At 47.4% G+C, this 17,551-nt stretch overlaps 1 protein-coding gene across 2 annotated transcripts in view; it reads right to left on the bottom strand.

Annotated features, from left to right (window-relative positions):
- Positions 1–16,754, bottom strand: part of LOC138565034 (zinc finger protein OZF-like) — a 127,922-nt gene extending 111,168 nt beyond the window's left edge. Inside the window, exons 1-2 of one of the 2 annotated variants that reach the window (XM_069642951.1) lie at positions 16,671–16,754; positions 12,058–12,153 (exon numbers count right to left, since the gene is read on the bottom strand). In XM_069642951.1, the coding sequence (XP_069499052.1) occupies positions 12,058–12,109 (52 nt within the window). In that variant the 5' untranslated portion in view covers positions 12,110–12,153; positions 16,671–16,754. Of the gene's footprint in view, positions 1–12,057; positions 12,154–16,353 lie in introns of both variants that reach the window. The other variant, XM_069642950.1, reaches the window with a different exon arrangement.
- Positions 16,755–17,551: the final 797 nt, after the last annotated feature.

Genomic DNA, 17,551 nt, shown 5'->3' with positions numbered 1-17,551 from the left:
ATCACATCCCCAAGTAGGTTTTTCTAGTTTGCCACATAGTATGATGTCAGTAGTGATGAATTTTCACTACAAAAGGTAATATTTTTGATGCAATGCGTTGAGATTGTGCTGTGCGACATCGGATGATGTCCGTTGTACTCCGTTTTAGATAATTGCAAATAAAACAGTACTGACTTTTGCCAACTTCCTGAGTCGGTTGGATTATTGATGTATGAGTAAGTTCTGCATCCCCATCCATCTCTAAGTATTGCTACCTCGTATTAAAGGGCTAAAGGTCTCGGGTTACAAGACTTTCATAGATCAGACTTGTCTAGAGACCTAGTCAGGGGAGAAAAGAGGAAAACACAAGAAATAGGGTGAGGGGGCAGCTGTAGGAGGGCCAGAGTTCACAGAAGGAGAGGGGAGAAGAGGGGGAGAGGATGAGAAGGGTGGACCGGATGTCCTGTTTTTTTTTTTTAGATGAAGCGAGAGGCAAGAACCTTGCAAAGAACCTGGGACGCAACAGGAGAGGTAGAGACTTTAGCAGGGTTGACCAGCTCCTTGCAGATTTTGAAGCGTTCAGCCGAGTTGTTAGATGCCGCAGAGACACAGGCTTGGATGTGGGCTCTCTTCTTAGAATGGACAGAGAGTCAGTATTGCCTTTGGAGCAGGCAGCAGGCCAGTTTGTCAGAGGATGAACAAGAACCCCTCCAATTCCTCTCAGCCAGCCTACACTTACATTTAAGGGTAGCTAGGTCAGAGTCGTAACAAGAATTGCACTTGGCTTTGGGCTTCAAATGGATCCTCGTGACAGGGGCCAGAGAATCAAGAGTATCAGAGATAGAAGAGTAGACCATGTAAAGGGTGGTGCCAGGATGCGAGTAAGCCAGAAGCGCAGGGGGTGTGGGGGGGAATGTGGCGGCGAAAGCCTCAACCGACACAGGCGTCATGGACCGGATGTCTGAGAAGGTAGGAGGCAGTATTGGGGTTGGCTTGGTCTGGGGGGGAAGGAAGGGTGAGATGAGAGGAGGGAGTGATTGCTCCAGGAGAGAGGAGTGGTCAGAGGGATAGTGTCATGAACCGCAGAGCACGCCCCTTTTGGACTTCCTGGTCCCTGTCTCAACGGGGCTTGCACCCCATAGTACTCCCAACATGGCCGTCCAGCGTAAACACCTCTTTCCGCTCTATGCGCTGGACGTAGCCTATTCTATTAATAGACCACGCCTTCCACGGCTCTGTGCGTCTCAATGCTATCGCAAGTGGCTACCAGACGTGTGCACCTAGTTCGCAGCTTTGTTTCCTTGTCCTCGTTCCCTTCCTCTTTCTAGCCATTTCCTTTTTCCCTGTTTCCTGGATTCCCGTGCAAGTCGGTCTATACAAGACTCCTGGATTCCTGGCTTTTACGATCCCGGAAGTGAACGCAACCTGGAGTCGGAGGAGACTCGACCAGCCCTAGTAAAAGCCAGGTCCATCCGCAAGAAGACAGCGACCAAGGACCCCAACAAGGAACGGATCCAGGTGAGAAGGGGGGACATCGGGAAGGTGGCAGATGTCAGAGGAATGTTTGACAGCAGAGCAAGAGTTGAGACTGGCAAGATGAAGAAGGTTGCCAGCCCTAAAGGCCTTCCGGGGAGGGGTACACATCAGAGGTACACCCTGTGGAGGTGAAGAAGGAGCCCGAGGTGGGGCAGAAGAGGAGGGAAGAGAGGGCAAGGTAGCTTGGAGTCTCGGTGTTTTCAAAAAATGAGTAAAGAAACAAGTAAGGTATCCCCCATACCTTACATCGCTCCTGCAAAAGCACATTGTCTCCACAGACCAGAGAGGTACTAGCAGTCATCTATGCAGATACCCTAACTAAGGCAGTGAAGGATGTTGCCCGTCTGGCCGAGCAGAAAGCTAAACCAGTTGCCCATTTCAACGCATAGTTCACCCCTAACCTTATAGCCCTTCAAACAAAAAAACGACAAGCAGAAGCTGCTTGGAAAAAGGCACTCGCTAATACTCACAAAACTGTTTTGAATAATAGTGCTAGAGAATATAAGCCATCAGCGCAGCCAAAACGATGGCCTATAATACTAGAGTCACGAATGCCAGCTCTAACTCGCAGGAAATGTTCCATATTCTCAGAGAATTATAAACGCCAGCTGCACCCAGCATCTACCACCTTAAAAGATGAGTTGTGGTGTACTTGTATTCAAACTTCCTTGATAACTAAACATTCCCTACAGGAGAAAATAGTGCTAAAACAAGATCTCATTAAAGTAAAGGCACCTGTACCTACACCTAGGGTCTCTACCCCTTACCCCAGCCCGCCCACCCGTACCTTTCAATTCAGAGATATTTCAGAAGAAGAGACTGTAAATATTATTAGAAAACTCAAACCTTCCAGATGCAAAGGGGATTGCTCAGTATCTATTATCAAGGACTGTGGGGACATCCTAGCCCCGTCACTAGTTTTATAAACACATCCTTCTCCTTGAACCAGATACCTACTAACATAAAAGAATCTTGAGTCCTCCCCCTTCTGAAAAAACCTAGCTTAGACCCAACAGCTCCAAACAACTACCAGCCGATTACCACTGTTCCATTCCTACTAAAAATCTTGGATAAGGCAGAATACAACCAAATTCAACCTTTCCTTGAATCCAACCACATCCCGGGAAAGCGCCAATCTGGCTTCCGACCAGGACATGGAACTGAGCCAGCTCTGTTAGACCTAAATAAAATCAGCTTGACAGTTACAGAGACGAAGGAAAGACAGCTCTCCTCTTTCGCTTTGACTTATCGGCTGCCTTTGACCTAGTAGACCATAAAACATTGTCCCACCACCTCACAGTTGCCGCCAACTTCTCCCAAGAAACCATGTCCTGGGTAGCCTCTTTCCTTGAAGGCAGATCCATGAAGAGTTTTCTATGAATCAGCCAATTTCCCCGCCCCCCCCCGCCCCGTACCGATCCTTTGTGGCAACCCGCAAGGGTCTTGTGTCTCCCCCCACCCTTTAAAAAATGTTTGTACGAAGCCCCTCTCTGACTTCCTGGAGGATCTCGGCATAGCCTACACCAACTATGCTGATGACATCCAAATCATCCTCCTCCCTCTGTCAGCATTCTATAAAGATGACACTATGACCATTAACAAAATCTACTCAACCCTACAAACCTGGATGGCTGAGAACCATCTTTGTTTAAACGACGATAAAACAGACATCCTAGTGCTGGGGTCGCCAGTAATGCAAAAAAAACTCTCCCCCAAATACTCTTCACTCTTGATCGATGGCATTAAAATCCCGGTCTCACTGTCCATGAAAACCCTGGGAGTCCACTTAGGTGCCACTCTCACTCACAAAACAAGTCAATGCAATCGCCCCCTCAGCAGCATACACGGCCAAATGTCTTAAGGCCACCAGACAATTCCTAACACCTACTAGTTGCCTCACCATCGCACGTGCAATAACTGGAGCAAGACTTGACTATTGTAACATGACAATATGCCATGTAGGCACTGGGCACGGACGTGGTATCTTCCGAATAACAAGGGGGATACCATGTCTGATTCAATGATGCCATGACACTCTCATGGAGGTTGTTTCCCCCATGTGATCCTTCCTCATATGGCCGCTTCCAGGGTCAGCATCAGGTAGTGGCTGCCGTCCCCTGTTCACATGGAGAGAGGTCACCACTGGCAAAGGAGCGATGACGCCATCGGATTCATCGGATACCCTTCCCCTAATGCTGCTGGTTCTCTCAGCACCTACTGGGAAACGGGAAAGCAAGTCTTCATTTCCCAGTTCTTTTTCTTTTTGGCATTCTACAGTGAAACAATAGAGCTGCATGTCTGAGAACCAGCGCATGACCCGTGCATTGGTGTCCTTGCGGAGGCTCATCCATGTTAATGGAGAGTGATCTATGGCCAATCTAAACTTCCTGCCAGTGAGGTAGTACTTAAGGTATATCACTGCCCACTTTATAGCAAAGGCCTCCAATTCAATAGTGGCATTGTTCTTTTCTCAGGGGTATAGTTTCCTACTGATAAACAGAATGGCGTGTTGGATGCCATCGTGATCTTGTGAAAGGGCAGCCCCCAACCCAACATGTGAAGCATTGGTCTGTAAAATTAACTCTTTGTTGAAGTCTGCTCCCTTCAACACTGGTTCATTCCAAATTATGTTTTTACGTTTGTCAAAACATACCTGGCCTTCATCTCTCAACTTTATCTTTTGGAGTTCTACATTCGTAAGTTCATCAGTTAGGCAAGACGTGATTAATTGGGTATTTATAATGCGCCTATGCACAATGTGTTTCGAGGCGCAACAAGACAAGAGGGTGGGGAAGGGAGGAAACAAAAACAAAAAAATTATCCTTCTAGGCCTTGTGACATTCGGAAAGTGCAAGTACAATAAGAGAAGTGCAGGAAAGAGGGGCGGGGGAAGTGCCGGTCAGGACGGAAGGGCCCGTGAGAAAGCGAGAGCCAGGGGAGGCTAGGTGGATAGGGCTGGGGAAAGCAGAGAGTGCAAGGGAAGGAAGGTCCACAAGCTAAGTACGAGGTAAGGGGCTGGAAGGGCTACAAGGGTGCAGGCTCAGCCAGGCAAGTGTGGGGGTGGGGGAGTCCAGAAGGTAGTGCAGATTGCGGGCGAGTCTGGGGAGACCAAGTTCAAGGGTAGACTGGAATGGGGGGGCATGGTGCCCTGAAGACTCTGAAGGTACCAGGCAGCCAGTCAAGAAGCAGGCAGGGACGTTAGCTGGGGAGGGGGAGAGGGAAGGAAGAAGAGAAAAGATAGGTCTTGAGAAGCTTCCGAAACTTAAGGAGATCTGGCTCAAGTCTAAGAGGGGCACAGGGGCCTTTCCAGGGGGAGGCACTTGTGGAGGAGAGAGATCTACCTCCCTCTGATGGAAGAATAACTGGGGATAAAGCCTTTATAATACCCCTCTAAACCCAAAAAGGCTCTTAGATCTTTCTTGGTTCTGGGCACTGGAGATTCCTGGACATCTTTTACCATCACACTCTGAGGTTGAACTAGCCTATTACCAACAAGATATCCAAGATACTTGACATCTGATCGTGAATAATTGCACTTTTTCCGGATTGGCTGTGAGCCTGGCATTCCTCAAAGCTCTGGTAACTAAGTATAGGTAGTGTAGGCATTCCTCCCATGTCCTACTATGGATGATTATATGATCAATATAAGCCCCAAAGAAAGAGGAGTAAGGCTGGAGGACTTGGTCCATTAACCCTTAAAAGGCTGCAGGGGCCAGGTGTAGTCCAGAAGATAATACTTTAAACTGAAATAGTCCAATGGGGGTGTGGAAAAAGCGGTCTTCTCCTTGTCCTCTGGATTAACAGGGACTTGTCAGTATCCCTTTGTCAGATCAAATGTGGAGAGGAAGACAGCAGTTCCTAATCAATCGATTAGATCATTAATCCTTGACATAGGCTAACTGGAGAATTGGGAAACCGCGTTCACCCTCCTAAAGTCAATACAAAACCTCCATGATTGATCTGGCTTGCCATCAAGTACTATCAGAGAGGACCAAGGGCTCCGAGAGGGCTCAATGATGTCAGATCCTAGCATATTTCGCCACCTCTTCTATGTCCACTCCATTCCTGGCCTCTGGGATCCAATAGGGTTTTTAAATGTACCACTCTCCATGGGGGTGTGCGGATGTCATGAAAAACCCCTTTCACGCTTCCTGGCTCAGATCTAAAGACACCAGGATATTGTTCTAGAATTTCTAACAGATCTTCTCTCCGATGCTGGGATAGATGGGACTGAATCAGGGTGTTATTTATCTAACTCGTCAGTCAATACTACTGTAGTGTTCTCAAAAGGACCATCTCTCTCTCCACTCCTTGAGGAGGTTTACGTGATGAATATGGGTCTTAATTCTTCTATCGGGTTGGGAAACTCGATAATCATATGGCCCTGTCTGCTCTATCACCTCATAAGGACTGTGCCATTTGGACAGCTTCTTATCAGAAGATGGAAGGAGAATGAGAACCTTTTGTCCAATGGAAAAATACCACAGCAGCGCTTGATTTTCTTGGGCTTCAGCATTAGAGCTTGAACTACAGTTCTGACAGTAGCCATATGTTCTTTTAACCATTGGGTGGTTTAGCAAAGGGACAAGGTGGCTTTACCCCGCTCTTCCCAAGTTTTCCATTACATGTCAAGGACATCTGCATTAACGTCCTATTAAACCTCTCAACACCAAGATAACTAGAGAAGTGTCGGATGTTGGGGGTTTTTGTACCATCAAGGGGTAAAAAAAACATGCAAAATTGATCCTGTGCTGAAGACCTTAACGTTAAGTACTGTAATGAAGAAGATTAGGACTAGAAGTAATGAACATTACCAGCAAGGAATCCAATCACTGCATTACTTCCTAACATGCAAAGTTAAGGACCATAATGTTTTGTTTTGCTTCTAACACCCTGGGGAGGTCCCTTGGTGGCATTCAGAGGTGCCAAACAGGAAGCCGTGAAGTCCTACAGGTCACCTCCGCCCCATCGTAGTAGGGAAAAGTCAAATCGGTCACCTGTCAGCAACCGCTCCACATGAGAGAAGCACATTCAAGTAGACAATCCATTAGAGGAAAGAAAACAAAAGAACACTACCACTTCCATAATATCCTACTGGGTCAAAATAAAAACATGGAATGGATCCAGAAAGGGTGACTGGGATTTGTGAGGGAGACCACAACAGGGAATTCCAAGCCAGGGCCCTGAAACTGGCGCTGAAACCCAAGCGAGCACTAAGGAATATGTCTGCCACACAGGCCACCAATGTTGACCACAGAACAGGAACAGGAGGGCTACATCTGACATATTCCCTCCTGTCTACTAAGGGCACATCCAGATCTATGTGACGTCCCAGCAAGGCAAAGGCATTAGGCACAAATGTGACCAGTGAAGGGCCACTAAAATAGATGTTAGGGAGCTTTTGCATAGAAATAAAATTAACTGAAATTAGTACCCAGCAGGGGGTTGTGGGGTGGCAGTCTTTGAGCCAATGAGAAGGCTCAGAACGGGGGCCGCGGCAAACCCCCCGCTCCGAGCAGGCTGCCATCTTCCCTCGCTGGGAAATGAGGTAAATGGTGTCCCACTTCCCCTCTCCCATCCACAGAATTTCCCTTTCCTGCCCCATCCCCACTTACCTTCGCTAAAGTCCATTTCGGGAGCGAATGCGCTGGGAGCACTTCTGTCCCCAGCGCGCCCGCTCCCGATCTGCGACAGGCCGTCATGGAAAAGAAGAACTTTCCATGGTGATATGATATATGATATGGCATTTATAACGCGCCTATACACAAGTGTTTCAAGGCACAACGAGGCAAGGGAGGGGGAACAGAGGGAAGACAGAGACCGCAATCTTACTAGGCCAGGTGACATTGAGATTGCGCAAGTGCAGGGAAAGGGGGAAGGGGCGATGCAGTACATAAGATAACCGTAAAAAATAAATAAGATAGATAAAGAAATAAAATAAATAAAGACAATAAATAAGAAGTGCGGCCAGCTGGTGGCAAGTGCAAGGGTAAGGCCAGATAGCAGGTGTCAAAGTGCTGGTTGGGGGCTGTAGGGATACAGAAACAGTCCCTGAGTGCAAAGGTTGCTGGGGGGGGCAGTGCAGGTGTGCAACTGGCGGGGAGGGGACCTGGGCCCGAGATAAGAGAGTAGCCAGGTAAACCAGTGCAGTTTCAGCTCAACCAGGAGAGAAAGAGAGCAGAGGAGAGAAAGCAGAAGCACAGAGGAAGGTCTTGAGGTGCTTCCGGAACCGGAGATGGTTCTCCTCAAGTTTCAGGGAGGCAGGGAGGCTGTTGCAGAGGAAGGCCCCAGCAAAAGAAAGATCTACCGCCAACTCATTCCTTGGAGAAGCGACTGACCCTGAGGGAGTTGGAGGCGGATCAGCGAAGAGCTTGAGAAGGAAGATATTTAGGCAGATATAGTTGTAGGTATTGAGGCCCCAGGCCCAAGAAGGCCTTATGGACAATGCAGAGCGTTTTGAACTTAATCCTCACCGCCACTGGGAGCCAGTGTAGAGATTTCAGTCCTGGAGAAATACGATCCCTGGGCTTGAGGCCAAAGACAAGTCTTGCAGTCCTGTTTTGGATGATTTGCAGAGGGTGGAGAGTAGAGGCAGGCAGATTTAGAAAGAGGCTGTTGCAGTAGTCCAGCCTAGAGAGAACCAGAGCTCTGAAGACAGTGAGCTTCTGGGGGAAGGAGAGGAAAGGAAGAATACCTCCGAGGAGGTGCAGCTGGTAGTGCGACTTCTTAGAGACGTCGGAGATGTGAGGAAGGAAGAAGAGTGTGGAGTCGAAGATGACCCTGAGGTTTTTAGCCTCACAGGTGGGAGCAGAAAGAGGGACAAGAGAGGCCAGCCAGAGTGACAGGAAAGGAGGGAGCATGTGTGGTGATGAGGAGAATCTCAGTCTTACTGGCATTAAGGCAGAGATCGTTAGCGGAACACCACTCCTGGATAGCAGACAGTCAGAAATAAGAGAAGGAGAAGAGGTGACGGAAGGGAGTCTGAAATTGAGCGTCATCCGCATAGCACTGAAGGCGGTGGGCAAGCAATGCCAGGTATTGGTTGAACAGCCAGGGAGAGCGGTTAGACGCCCTCGGGAACACCACAAGTAGAGATAGAGATAGAGGAGAGGAAGGACCCAAGTTGGAGAGCAGTTTCTGTGCTTCTGGCAGCTCTAAAGCCAGACTGATGGTCATGGAGTCAACCAACAGATTCAGTGTGAAGATTAAGCTGGGAGATGGCCAGCTTTTCCAGGGGTTTGCCCAGGAAAGGTGTGATGGAGATTGGTCGATAGTTAGCTGGGCAGGAAGGGTCGGCAGATGATTTCTTAAGAAGAGAGTGCACAAGGGAGTGCTTCAGGAGGGAAGGGAAGACTCCAGTGGCGAAGGAGTGGTTGCAGAAGTCAGCCAGAGCAGGAACCAGGGTGTCAATGTGGTCCTTGATAGTTTTAGAGGAACAGGGGTGAACCTGCTTTGATGAGACTTTCATAGATCTGCCTTGTCTGGAAACCTTGTCAGGGCAGAACAGGGGAAAGGCAGAGAAGGAGGGAGGAGAGGTGGCTGAAGAAGGGCCAGGGGAAGAGCAGAGAGTAGAGGTAGGAGGGGGAGAGGAAGAGCGAGAGGACAGGATGTCCTGAGTTTTAGAGATGAAATTGGATGTCAGGGCCGTGCAGAGGGCTTGGGAGAGGACAGAAAAGGTAGATACAGAGGTAGAGACTGCAGCAGGATTGGCCAGCTCCTTGCAGATTTTGAAGATGGTGGTGAATTTTTTGTTTACTTTTTTTTAATAGGCGCCATTTGGAACAGAACGAAAATACTTTTAGTACCCCGGTCTTATGGGCCAGGGTACTAATAGCAATAGGCCCCTCGCAGGCGGGGCATTACCAATTCAGGTAATGCCCCGGGGCCTTCGTTAAGGCCCTTGATTTGCTCAGCCCTCTAACTATGGCCCTGTGGCATTATCTGAAGTGGTAATGTCCCCCATGCTCGGGCCTGTAACTATGGGCCCCGGGGCATTAGCTGAAGTGGTAATGTCCCCCATTCTCGGGCCTGTAACTATGGGCCCCCGGGGCATTACCTGAAGTGGTAATGCCCCCCCTGCTCGGGCCTGTAACTATGTGCCCTGTGGCATTACCTGAAGTGGTAATGTCCCTCCTGCGCGGGCCTGTAACTATGGGCCCCGGGGCATTAGCTGAAGTGGTAATGTCCCCCATGCTCGGGCCTGTAACTATGGGCCCCGGGGCATTACCTGAAGTGGTAATTCCCCCCCTGCTCGGGCCTGTAACTATGGGCCCTGTGGCATTACCTGAAGTGGTAATGTCCCCCCTGCTCGGGCCTGTAACCATGGGCCCTGTGGCATTACCTGAAGTGGTAATGTCCCCCCTGCTCGGGCCTGTAACTATGGGCCCTGTGGCATTAGCTGAATTGGTAATGTCCCCCATGCTCAGGCCTGTAACTATGGTCCCCGGGGCATTACCTGAAGTGGTAATGTCCCCCCTGCTCGGGCCTGTAACTATGGGCCCTGGGGCATTACCTGAAGCAGTAATGTCCCCCCTGCTCGGGCCTGTAACTATGGGCCCTGTAGCATTACCTGAAGCCCCCTGCTCAGATCAGGTCTGTAACTATGGGCCCTGAGGCATTACCTGAAGTGATAATGTCCCCCCTGCTCGGGCCTGTAACTATGGGCCCTGTGGCATTACCTGAAGTGGTAATGTCCCCCCTGCTTGGGCCTGTAACTATGGGCCCTGTGGCATTAGCTGAAGTGGTAATGTCCCCCCTGCTCCGGCCTGTAACTATGGGCCCTGTAGCATTACTTAAAGCCCCCTGCTCAGATCAGGCCTGTAACTATGGGCCCTGAGGCATTACCTGAAGTGATAATGCCCCCCCTGCTCGGGCCTGTAACTATGGGCCCTGTGGCATTAGCTGAAGTGGTAATGTCCCCCCTGCTCGGGCCAGTAACTATGGGCCCTGGGGCATTAGCTGAAGTGGTAATGTCCCCCCTGCTCGGGCCTGTAACTATGGGCCCTGGGGCATTAGCTGAAGCGGTAATGTCCCCCCTGCTCGGGCCTGTAACTATGGGCCCTGTGGCATTAGCTGAAGTGGTAATATCCCCCCCTGTAACTATGGGCCCCGAGGTCCCCCCCCTGCTCGGGGCCTATTGCTTAATTAAGTTTCGGGAGGAATCCACACACCCAAATATGTTTTTCAACTGTTCTATCCCTAAATATGAGGCGATCACTCCATGTCATTCTGTGTGTAGTGCCTCTTCTCCCGGCCGCAATACACACACATGTACAATTCCATGTATAAACAGGCATGATGTGTAATGTTGCCACATGTGCATGCATGATGTGTAATGTTGCCGCATGTGCATGCATGATGTGTAATGTTGCCGCATGTGCATGCATGATGTGTAATGTTGCCGCATGTGCATGCATGTGTAATGTTGCCGCATGTGCATGCATGATGTGTAATGTTGGGAATTATGACAAGGTGCATTTTTACTTGTGGCAAAACAAAATGTCTACAAATGTCATCATGATCATTTCGAATCAGGCAAAAGTGCAACCACAGAAATGAGAAATTCTATTCATGGTCATTTAAGCAGCTTGCTCAATTGTAAATGGCATACGCATTTTACAGCATGTAACATGGGATGTAAATGTCACAGAGCAGGAATTGCGGGTCAGAGGTAAGGATGTTATGTGCATGGTCTCCAGGCGCGCTGGCGGATCAGAAAAGAAGGAAGGGGGCAGTTTGTTAGTGTGAGGAGCGGGAGAGCACCAAGTGCTGTTGCTGTGGTACTGGTAGTGATCATTTGTAAAAATGGTCACTGTGTGGGGGTTTGCTTCTAGGTGGTGTGTAAGATGTTTGTGTCTATATGGGAGGCCTTGTGTACCCATGGAGTAAGGATGTATTGGTTGTGTTGAAATTGTGTGAGTTATTGGAGGAAGTGTGGAGTTCTGCTGTTTGTTGTCAGCGTGGGCGGTCTTTTAGGTGCGGTATGTATGAGGCGCAGATGATTTGCGTGTGGTATGTTTGGAGGGTTTTAGTAGGGGTAAATGGGTGGAATAAAATGCAATCCTCATGGCATCGGGTTAAGCCACAGTTGCACTGGTAGCTGGTTGGACACCTGACACCCAGTGGTCAGCTATGGGTGATCTCTCGGACAATGGCTCGGCTCATGGCTTGCGCGTAAGCTCAGCATATTAAATAGCCATGTTTGTATTGCTTTCCTGTAGGTCAGGTATTTATTGGGCGTTTCCCCTTGAGGAGGGAGTTCCAGAGTTTTGTTGAGATGTTTGAAAATGCCTGATCCACTGTATTTCATTTTCGAATAACACTTGCGTTCAAGGCGTATGTCATTGTTAACCCTCAAGGCTCTGTTTGGTCTGTGGATGGAGGAGAAGGATGAGGGTGGATTAAATTCTGCAGCCAATCCAGAGGGGTGAGGATGTGAGTCGGCGGCTAACAGTGGAAACTGATCATTTGTTCTACTATGGTCCGCTGCACCAAGGCGACTACAATAAGTGTATAGATAAGAAAAGAGTGACCTCAACTTACCCCAGGCATCGTCAGTGCTGCGTAGCCCTCCAACTTCACGATAGCACTCCATCAAACAAGCAGTGTCCAGGTGTCCAGGTCACGCAAGAGGGTCCACTAAACCAGATATTAAATGGTGATATTTTAGACAGTACCCCATTGCCAGCATAAAGTTCTATGTAGCATTTTGTAAAGTAGTTCTGTTTAAAAATGTTCTCTCAAAATCTTCGGATATCCTAACGATGTTTCACAAATGCAAACTATTTATCTAGTAGAACGCCCCTTTCCGCTTTTTAAAAAAATGTATGACCTGCCATCGACATATGCTTTTTTAAACAACACTTTTTTTGAGATATTATAATTTTAAAATCCAAATAGTCACAAACTTAAATGCGAGCAGAGTGCACAACATGACAACACGTACAAAGCATTTCCTGGGTTCCTTTTTCATAGGGAGGACTCACTGGACTCTTTACAGGTCTGGCAGTAATTTCACAGTAATTCTAGGTACGTACCCCCCAACATGATTACCATTACTACCACTCTGTCCTGTGAAATTACTACAGAATTACAAGTGCAGCAACCGCAGTACAATTCCCAATGTCTGCTGCCCACAGGGCTCCCTGGGGAATTGTGCACATTTACCGCTAGCGGTAATTCTACCGTGGTAATTCCGCCCCAGTAAATCTGGCCTTGAAGTGGGGGGCAAATGTATACTTCAGTGGTGTGGTAGAAGTAGTGGGAATTCATGCAGTGATGGAGTGGCCACTTTTTTGCCACATCACCAGACTTGGAAACAGGCTCACTAGAGCTGAGCACGCCATTTTAAACGCGAGCGTTACCCAGTGCAAGGCCTTCCTCCAAGCCGTCTTTCCTCTTTTGTCCAATGACTGCAACATTTCTCAGCACTTCAAACCTCGTTTGGACCCCTTCGGCATCATTTGGAGTCAGTTGCAGCTGTAGGCCAAGGTTTCCAGTGAGGGTGCATTCAGGCTGCGCCAAATAGCACGTACCAATCTACAATGCCAAAGTACACAGGCGCATCCTCTACCGTCTAGAACAGGGATAGTTAACCTAGAGAAGAAATGCCAAGTGTGCCACCTGACAAGCTCTAAAGGGGATGTCTTCACAGAAGGCTCCAAGTCATCCTCCCACTAATTCTTAAGCATAGCCTGGTGTTTCTTACCATCTCTCTATCTTCCATGTTGCCTTTTCTTTATTTCACATAGAAAGGAGAAGGAAGAATTGAGGGGATTCTGTGGGAATGGATAACAAATGTACAACCATTTCTGGAGTCGCAGTAATGTATCTATTGGGCAACTAACAGTAACTGGAGACCGCCGCCTGCCCAGAGTTTGGATCGCTGGTCTATGGACCTTCGGTGGTTCTAGTGTCCTGATCAAGAATACGGTCCTGTAAAAGTGTGACTAAAGCAAGTATAGAGGCTGCACTATAGCTCAACACTGAATGCTTGGAGGAGATAACAAGGTCAGGAGCCTTAGGGAATTAAGACAGTCAGAAAATGATCTTCCAAGGATCACATGATTTGGGGAAGCCCGGTTTTGCACCCAGGTTCCTCGATTCATCAACATCTGATCTGAAGGAAATACTCCTAGGCAGAAAACAATACCCCAGTTTTTTTTTAAATTATGTAACACCTATTACTAACGGTAGACACTGATTTTGCCACTGAAACACAAAAGGAAGGTGTATTAGAATTTGGGAAGGTATCTCACGCTCAACACCCTGAATTTTAAAAAGTCCACCAATTTAACATTTATATATCACTGAGAGTTTCAGACAATAGAAAAGATGATATTTTATTCTTGAATGGATCGGCTGAGAGGGAGAACGGGTGCGGGCAACAGGGATCAACCCCATTCAAATCCTTGGAATCATTTGAGCAGGGTATGCAATTTTTGCAGAAAGCAGTCTGTAGATACTGCTGAGGAATTCTATTAGCGCCAATCTGGTTAAACCAACCTCAATAAGATTGAAAATACTGGAAGAGTCTGAAAAATCGACTTCTTTCAAATATTATCCTCGAATACGGTGCACTTAAACACCACATGCGAAAATCTTTTGGCCCATTTAAGGGACTCTGGAAAATATATTCAGGCCTTGACAACGACCAGGGGGTCGAAACACGTGTCGGCTGTCCATCCATTCAACAATAAAATATCATCTTTTCTATTGTCTGAAACTCTCAGTGATATATAAATGTTAAATTGGTGGACTTTTTAAAATTCAGGGTGTTGAGCGCGAGATACATTCCCGAATTCTAATACAATTTGTACATTTTATCAAACTCTGTGGGAAGTTTGAGGGAAATTGTGTACTCACTGCTACCAACCATTTACTCTAAGGTTCCATAGGTGTCAAGATAACCTTTGAGTGGTAATTAGCACACCTGTAGAGATCGATCCCACAAGAAATACAAAAGGAAGGTGAATTGTTTTTGTAACGAAAGTGAGCAAGGGTTGGAACCCGCGCTGCCTGGCTCCAAGCTCTGCATCTACACAAAAAAATGCTCTAATTTGATCAGGTAAACTCACCACCAGGGCGGCCACCCAAATATATATATAGTCATTTCAGTCACGGTTGGTTATAGTGCTACACCTCTATAGATGCTGAGCCAGCAGACACTTCAGGGGAACCCAAAGGAAAACCTAAAAAGGCATTCTGAATTATCACCCAATGACGCTTAGGAGTGTCTCCAAAAATCAGCTCTATGCTTTAAGTACTCTAATTTACTAATAGGTAACATTCCCATGAACCACCATATAGGCCCTTTAATTCTTTGGGTGCGAATACTTTATTAACAGAAAGAAATCGAGAGTTATACCTGTGAATACTGAAAGGAAAGGGAGAACATGTGTCTGGTCTGCTGATAATAACAGAATTGAGGTGATGGATTACCTGGTGTATTTGGGCTGCATATTTGCAAACAAGAATAGGATGAAATTTGTGAAAGAGAAAGTGATGAGTAAAGTATTGGCTCTCATCCGAGTAATGAAGTCAGCCAGATATAAACAATGTGTTTTTACGCTATATCCTTTGGTAGAGTTTTATCGAGCAAAGGAGACGCCTTCAGTGCTATGTGGGTTGGAGCTTTTATAACTGAATCAGTCTTACTCATTTTATCACCTACCTTAGTATGAAATTCAGAGACACCTCTGCCATAGCTCAAAGATGTACTTGTAGGTTGCACACAGACCTCTGCATACATATTTCAAGAGAGGTAACTGCAGGTGCACCTGGTCCAATGGGATGAACCCACTTCGTTGGCAGTAGTCAATGCTTTATAGTTTGTGCCAGAACAGCAATCTGCGCGTGAAGCGGCATACTATAACACCCAAGAAATTAAGAAAAGAGATCGCAAAAGCTAGTAATGGCAACAGAACGGTGGCCATTGTATCATCAAGGATGCAAGGATTAAGTTCAAACCCCTCTGCATTGTCCACAAGGCTTTCTGGGGCCTGGGGCCGCAATACCTTCAGCTCTCTCTTCCCAAATATCTTCCTTCTCGAGCTCTTCGCTCATCCGCCTCCAACTCCCTCAGGGTCAGTCGCTTCTCCAAGCAATGAGTTGGTAGTAGATCTCTCGCCTCGGCATGGGCCTCCCTTTGGAACAGCCTTCCTTCCTCCCTGAAACTTGAGGAGAACCATCTCCGGTTCCGGAAGCACCTCAAAACCTTCCTCTTTGTTTCCGCTTTCTCTCCCCCTCTCCCCTGCTGAATTCCTGGCTAAAACTGCACTAGTTACATGGCCACCCTTTGTGATCTTGGGCCCAGGCCCCGCCATTTGCACACCTGCACTGCCTCCCTGGCAACCCCGCACTTGGGGACTGTATTCTGTATCCCTACAGTCCCACTACCAGCCCTTCACACCTGATGTCAGCACGCACCCTTGCACTTGCCACCATCCTGCCGTTTATTTATCTTATTTATTCTACTATCCCATTTACTGCACTTTCGCCTCTCCCTGACCCCTCACACTTTTCCCTCTCCTTCCTTCCCATGCACTTGCGCGATCTGAATGACACCTGGCCCAGTAAGATCGTTGTCTGTCCTCCCTTGTTCCCCCCCCCCTTTGCCTCATCGCCCCTCGAAACACTTATTTATAGGCGCGTTATAAATGCTATATCATATCATATCCAACATTACTATTGCGGAGTAGTAACTCTTGCATGTCCAATCTCTCCATTTTAGCTTTTTTTTTTTTTAGGAAGTCCATCTGGATGCCTTGTTGAGCGCTACTAGTTTTCTCACATTACAAATGAAGTACTAGAAGGAGCAGAACACCACATGACATGTACCTAGAAGCCAGGACTGCTTGATGGTTTTACATCCGATATGGGAGAGCTTGAGAAGGCTGTAATTCGCCCTTCCTTCACACCTGGGGGCACACAGCTCCTGAAGCTGCAAAGGCTGAAAGGCGGTGCCAGCCCTTCTGGGGTTCATCCTGCGGTGAGACGCTACACACAAAGCTCAGCAGTGCGTGCTCAACTCACTGAGCTGTCTGGTTATGGGACTAGAACACCGCACTGGTGTGCACGTCTGAGCATTGCATCCGTCTTATTATTAGCAGCAATAAGACCCCAGTCCCAGCAGCGTGCCCCTGTGCACGGCTCACCTGTGCCAGGTGTGACTGTGCACCCGCTGGGTTTGGAACCTAGAAGTGAATGAAGACAAGGACGCCCGGGTACCGCGCGTGCGCACACGGCACTTTAGGAAGGCGAAAGCGCATGCGCAAACCTCGGAACACCACTCCCTCAATCGCCGTCAACCAAAGCGCCCTCCGTGATCAACACGAGATGTCGCCACAGAGCATGCGCAGAGCTTGAATACTAACTGCTAGGCATGCGTAGAAGCAGCAGTAGCCGAATAGAATTTCCTTTTTTTGTTTGAACATTTTTATTAATTTTAAATAAGAACAAAATGATGTACAACAAATCGGTGAACTGAGAAAAGTACATCAAATATTCAAAGAACTGTCAAAACTGAATAAAACAGAGAGTCAATAAGTGTTATTTAAATCTAAGTCAATAATCATATTGGAATTGTGTAAAGGGGAGATGAATACAGGGGAAAATTAAATACATAAGGACATGACAGGACACAAGAGGGAAGGAGAAAATATTGATAAAATATTAATATGCAATTAAATACTAATTTTGAGAATTAAGATATTGTTTGTTTATTATTTGTAATGCGCACCAGACCCAAGGTTATCAGGGCGCAACAGATATAAGAATATGTGAAGTTTGGTTACAGTGAATAATCTAATAAAATACATTACTATACAGAGCAGGATATACAGGTATTTACAAATATTACAGGTATTGCACATAAAGATGAGGTTGCTGTCAATGGGTTAATGGATAGTTATTACGAGTTGCAGTTCAGTTACATAGTTGTGCAAGTTAGTGGTCAGTATATTTTAACCACAAGATAGTGTTGGTTCTGAAGTTCCGTTAGGACTGGTCTGCTCTTAGGGAGGGAGGCAAGGAGTTC

The sequence above is a fragment of the Ambystoma mexicanum genome, chromosome 1p (genome assembly GCF_040938575.1).
Source record: "Ambystoma mexicanum isolate Mex_15411 chromosome 1p, UKY_AmexF1_1, whole genome shotgun sequence".
Taxonomy (NCBI): domain Eukaryota; kingdom Metazoa; phylum Chordata; class Amphibia; order Caudata; family Ambystomatidae; genus Ambystoma; species Ambystoma mexicanum.
Note: the sequence above shows the minus strand (reverse complement) of the source record. Positions and strands in the feature narration are given on the sequence as shown.